Source organism: Lytechinus pictus, unplaced genomic scaffold (assembly GCF_037042905.1).
Source record: "Lytechinus pictus isolate F3 Inbred unplaced genomic scaffold, Lp3.0 scaffold_20, whole genome shotgun sequence".
In the NCBI taxonomy this organism is placed as follows: Eukaryota; Metazoa; Echinodermata; class Echinoidea; order Temnopleuroida; family Toxopneustidae; genus Lytechinus; species Lytechinus pictus.
The window spans coordinates 296885-302761 of NW_026974141.1; the positions used below are offsets into that span (position 1 = coordinate 296885).

At 35.8% G+C, this 5877-nt stretch overlaps 1 protein-coding gene across 1 annotated transcript; it reads left to right on the forward strand.

Annotated features, from left to right (window-relative positions):
* Positions 1 to 1249: 1249 nt before the first annotated feature.
* On the forward strand, positions 1250 to 3974 carry LOC129282484 (uncharacterized). Its single transcript, XM_054918380.2, has one exon. The coding sequence runs from the start codon at positions 1448 to 1450 to the stop codon at positions 2423 to 2425; it is 978 nt and encodes a 325-aa protein (XP_054774355.2). The 5' UTR covers positions 1250 to 1447; the 3' UTR covers positions 2426 to 3974.
* Positions 3975 to 5877: the final 1903 nt, after the last annotated feature.

A 5877-nucleotide genomic window follows, 5' to 3' on the forward strand; every position in this document is an offset into this window, starting at 1 on the left:
GTTTGTCATTTTAATAATATTTTTCGTTTATTAACTTGTAAAAATCAAATCAAAATCAAAGCTTTTAGAATATCAATCTTATAGAGGGTTGTGGAATCTTACAAATGGATCTTCTGATAAATACAACTTTCTGAGCATACTGGCCATTTTGTAATGACCACACTGTAAACATGCAGCTTTACAATTTAGGCATGTTGTTTAAACCTGTCTCACTAACAACTTTTGTTTATCGCCTTTTACAATTTTAAAAAGTATCAAACACTTTCAAAATTGTAAACAGCAGTTCTTTCACTACAATCATGCAAGTATACCAATTTGATTCGGAACATCAATTCCCTCTGACTTCTTCACTGCTGATATGACTGTTTCTAAAGTAAACCCTTCTTAAAATGGTGTAATTTCAACAGACCACATACAATATGGCAAGCCATGAAAGTATAAATGGATCGACTGGATATAACAGGTTGAATTCATCAAAAACTAAATATGAAATCGATAGCATCTATCGATTTACAAGGAAGCATCAAAGAACTGGATAAAGATTAATCCCTAGAAAGGGGGTATATAATAAGTGTCTCCGCACCCGATGTATTTTATTACACCCTTTACCGTAACGAAGCCATCCTTTTGTATTATTCATTGTATAGATTTTAAAGGTATAATAGGTGTCGGCTATGTGTTTAAGAACGTTATGTTATGGGGGTCTAGTAAAATCGACCTGTCTCGGCAGAATGATTTAGTTTGGGTGTTACATTACAATGTGTGTTTTATAGGTTGCTGTATATGCCTTGCAAAAGCTCTGACATTACACAGTTGATAAAAATTCTCCTCAACTTTGGAACATTTGGGCCTAAAGTAACTCTGTACATTTGTCGTTGATTGTTAGTTTCTTGATTGTGTTATGTTAATTGGAATGCCTGATGACTAGTACTAGTATACAACATTAATGATTTATTATATATCATGATTTTTTTTTCTTCTGTCATTGACGTTTATGGTAAGATTTGTGTCATAACGTTTGCCAGTATGATGATTTCGCTTTATGTTGAATCGTTTAAGTTTCAACCACCGGCTGTTTCTTTAATTTAGTCTCAGGTTGTTCCACAAATCTTATCGCTTTATATGCTAAAGATCATATTCGAATATCGATGATTTTATCGTTTTACAAACCTTATCCTTGTTTATCTTTTTTCTGCTTCTCCCACAGTCCTGAAACTCGACGACAACAACTTTGAGCCCAAAGGATGTGTGGGTTAGGGACAGAGCGCCATCTGTTGACAATGTGACGTATAGTCTGAGGATACTCTTCGCTATTGAGATCTGATTGTAAGCAGCCACCTTCAAAGAGTTAAAGGACTACGTGCATCACTTCAGAACAATACTGTATAGGCCTTCTGATTGAAAAGTGGAATTTATTCTCATCTCAAATGGAAAGATATAAATCAGCATGTCGAACAACACTAACCTCATGTTTATTCCAATTCCCTCTCCTAGACGACCAACAATGCCATCCACGACAGGTTATATTCGATCGCTTGGGACATCAAGGGGAGGAAGTATGAGCAAGAGTGGGGATTTTACGTCTCTGAGGACCGATGATAAGAGGAAAGATGGCAATAGTCCTGTTCGGCCGGCGTTGTGTCTCAAAGATATCACGAAATTCGATTTGATGAGTCCAGTTGCAGTACAGCAACTGACCGGAAATTTCCAATCTTCCTTTTCCACGATCACCGGTAAAGAGACGAGGAACATCAAAATGTTGAACTTACAATTGCCAAAGAATCCTTACGCAACTTTGCCTCGACTAGCACTGACTAAAAGGGATGATTGTAGAGACGTGGTACAGACGTCGAGTTTCACGCATGGACTGACGAGATCGCATTCCGAACTGTCGCACTACAGAACGCGCGATTCGCACCGCGCGTTACTGCAAGACAGACCGCACACCGAGAGCAGGCTTACGCGCAGGGCACAACATGGTGGACCAGTGTTTTTCTCGAGCAGAGCGAGTACCATATCGGAGGAAAGCAGAGCACCTGTTGATTCCGAAGTGTCGTCAACCTCCGGGGGCATTAAGGAAACCGAGAAAATAAACAATCGTTTGGGAGAATACCCTTTACAAACCGTTAAATCGGGTACTTTTAAAGATCTGGCCCCACTCCGTAGAGCGAAGATGCGGTCTCAGACCAAACCGACTGCATTCGGTTCTAAAAGAATGCGGTCTGGTCATGCGAACACGGCTGAAAAGGTGGCGAATCTGGCAATGAGTGCATACACAGAGGTACACGCTAACAATGGTGAAATAAATGGTCAGGTTTGGGGAGGAGAGAGTCCGGCGAGGAATACACCCGATGGATCAAGACTAGTTCGTTTTAACACACAAAATGACGTCTTTGAATATATTCCTGGTCAATGTTTAAGGTGAATGATGGACAATTCCGTCCAAAATGTTTAGTAAGGTTTCTTCTCCAAAATATTGGTGATTTTTTTTTATAATAAATAATATAGGATTCGTATAGCGCACATGTCCACCTTGTTAGGTGCTCATGGCGCTCCTATAGAAGTTCCCATTTTAGAAGTTTTACCCAGATGACATATCTTTGGAAATTGTTTACCCAACAGTCATGACAGTGATGTATCTTTTGTTCTCACCGAACACAAAGTGTTTTTCGTAGAGATGTAGTTGTAATTCTTCATTATTGTCTTCAACTGTGTTCTCTTCATCAACCCGGTCAGTCATTATTCACACAGAAGCCTAACATGCACATGTGCACCGAGATTGTGAGATAATTCAGAGCCAGAAATAAGCGGCATAATAAAAACTTGAGTACACATTATGATAGGTGTCGGGTTGATTAGGCGGGACGAGAAGTTAGAAACCTAAAGGTGTTGAGAACATACACAATAATAAGATTCCGTATCTCATGTTGTCGATTACAGAATGCAAGATGCTGTATTTCAGAGGCCGTATTTCGTCAATTAGACTTGAATAGAACAGAAAATAACAAAATTCCCCATCTCCTCGTGTCAACTTGGTGTTGACTAAATGACAAGAATATAAGATGTGATTTCTACTCCTACTCAAGTCGACATCATGGGAACAAGAATTTTAAAAAATGACTAGATGATGAACCTTCTCAAGTTTAAAGGTATTGTTTAACTTTGTGAGCAGCCGATTTAAAAAATTCTCAAACCAAGATGAAACATGTGTACAAGTGCATGTATTAGAACTAATAAACCCTGAAAACAACCATTATTGAGAATGAAAAGCTAAAACTACAAAGCAAACCCCGATTTTGTTAATGGGTGTCTAATAGACGCCTAAATGGTACACATAAGTGTATGGGATGAAATTAAGATGGTGTTTTCGGTCACTTTATATTTCAATTTTTGGAGCACTAAATAATTATTTTCCAACGCAATTTTTTTCTGGGCTTCATTTTTGTAACATATCACAGACACAGGTGACAAGTGTGACATTCTAGCTCAGATTTTTTAAAAGTCAAAACAATGTTAACCAATCACTTTAATTTATGAAGTATTAGTACACGAGATAAAAATCAGATGATAAAATGTCGTATCCCCTCATATCGATTTGATGATGAATTAAGTATGAGATGACAACGTCTCTCGTCTTGTTGAGTCGATATGATGGAAAGTGCGCTATACAAATCTCATGTATTATTATTATCTATTAAAACAAGAATCCAAGATGCTGTATCTCGCCAAGTCGATTGGAAGAAGACGAGAGGGTGGGATACCACATCTCCTTAAGATGACTTGATGTTGACGATTACGATAGGTCGAGTCGAAGACAAACCGTATGTCGACGAATCGATTCCATGACAAAAAGACGAAACGACTGGCAGGGGGACTGGATGAAGTGCTCCCTAATCAGAAATTTTAACTTAGTCATTAAAGTGCTAAATATTCAATTAGAAATTAAGGAGATAAATTATGCCAGTTTTTCGAACTGTTACAAGCTGAGTATTTCTTGTGTTGGGACGTTCTCATGTCTATGAAGTTATTAATTATATTCTCAGCCAATTTGTTCCGAGTTTCAATATAGCTATTGTGTCCATGTGCATTCTGCAAATACTGTCATTCCATACTACTCCAGATCAAGCGAAAAGTCAAGGGAAATACAGAACTTGATAGAATCTCTTGAAGCATTTTGTTTGCTTTATTCATGAATGATTCGGAATTAAAAAAAAAATCTTTACCATTTTTTCTCATTTGAACATTAGTTTTATTTTGCTTTATAGTATCACCAAATTTGACTTTTTTTTTAAAGTAATTTGTCGAGTAAATGACAAATGTGTACTATTCTTTTACGATTTACTCTACAAAATGTGCCATTTTTAATACTTATTTCTTTGCATGCTTGCCAAACATTTCATTACATATTTTTCAATGGTTTGATATTCTTATATTTCAATAATGATAGAATGATATTATGTTCTATCTGATGTCATTAAATTTCATATAAAAACAAATAATACTGATTTACATTTGTTGTGATTTTGTTATGTGATTATAATTTTTTTTCGTTGGGGTAAAATAATAGGGCCCTACAGTCTAAAAAATATTGAGTAGAAATTTACCCAATAATGTGTAAAAAGGGAACATACATGTTTGTTGCGTGAGGTTTTGTCCCATATTGCGGCAAAATGCACGTTTTATGGGTAAATTTCAACGAAACATTTGGGGAAATTTTACACAATATTAGGTATCATTTCGCCTAGCAAACATGCATGTTAGTTATTGGGAAAACTGTTTTTAGAGTGTATACATTTTCAAGAATACACACCGACATCAACATGATTCCAGCAAAAAAATAACAGTCATTCCATATGGAGTGAGTGATATTCCCGCTTGTTAGAAATATGCAGTGTTATTTTGCTTAACTTCTATCAACCATTACAATATTTATGTTTTTATGTTAGGAAGCGAGATCGTCTTGATGATCTTGTCATAATTGGGCCCTGCTAATAATGGCAGGGCTCACTGGGAAAACAGTTTTCGGAACTGAAGTGGCTACCCTGGGTAAATATGCCGTTATTATTATTATTATCATACCTCTGCGTATTTACAAATGAACTTAATGCCTCGAAAGATTTCAGCGTCTGCTTAGTTTCCCCTTTCTTTTCACTCTAACATGTTTAAAGGGGAAGTTCACCCTAACAAAAAAATTATTGTAAAAAGTGCAAAAAAATTGTGAAGTTTGAGGAAAATCCATCAATGATTAAAAAAGTTGTTAGTTTAACTTCTGATTTATGACATGCCAATATTATGCGCGCAGCTCTCCATGTATATATCGTGAATTAAGAAAAAACAATGAAAAATCAGTTTTTCAAAGGACCAAAGTGTTTGGTAATTGCACCTTCAGTATATTAAGATATAAATCATATAGAGTAGCTGCTTGTTAATGACGCCACAAATCAAAAACTTATCATTCTAGAATGTTTCTTAATCTTTGACCGATTTATTTTTACCTTCACCAATCTGTTTTATTTATTATCCATTCATATATTTATTTTATTTATTACATTTTATTTTATTTCTTTTTATTTCATTTCATTTTTTTTTTTGGGGGGGGGGGTTATACAGCAAACTTTTCGTCAGGGTAAAATTCCCCTTTAAAATGTGATAAATCATCTTATAATATAGTAAACTGAAATGGAATTCTGAGTGCCCTATTTGGATTGCCAAGGTTTAAATCTACTTTTAAAATAATGCATGCGCGTTCTTTTTTTTTTTTTCTAGAGAGTCGATGGGTAGTTGTTACTTTGAATAGGCAAACTAGTATTTTTTTTACTAAAATTGCTGCCTTGCTAATTCTAGTTAGGAAATGGTAAAGGGGGAGTGAACTGCGTG

What these genes read in the sequence shown, in the direction of transcription:
- LOC129282484 (XM_054918380.2), top strand. Translation starts at nt 1,448, where the DNA reads ATGTCGAACAACACTAACCTCATGTTTATTCCAATTCCCTCTCCTAGA.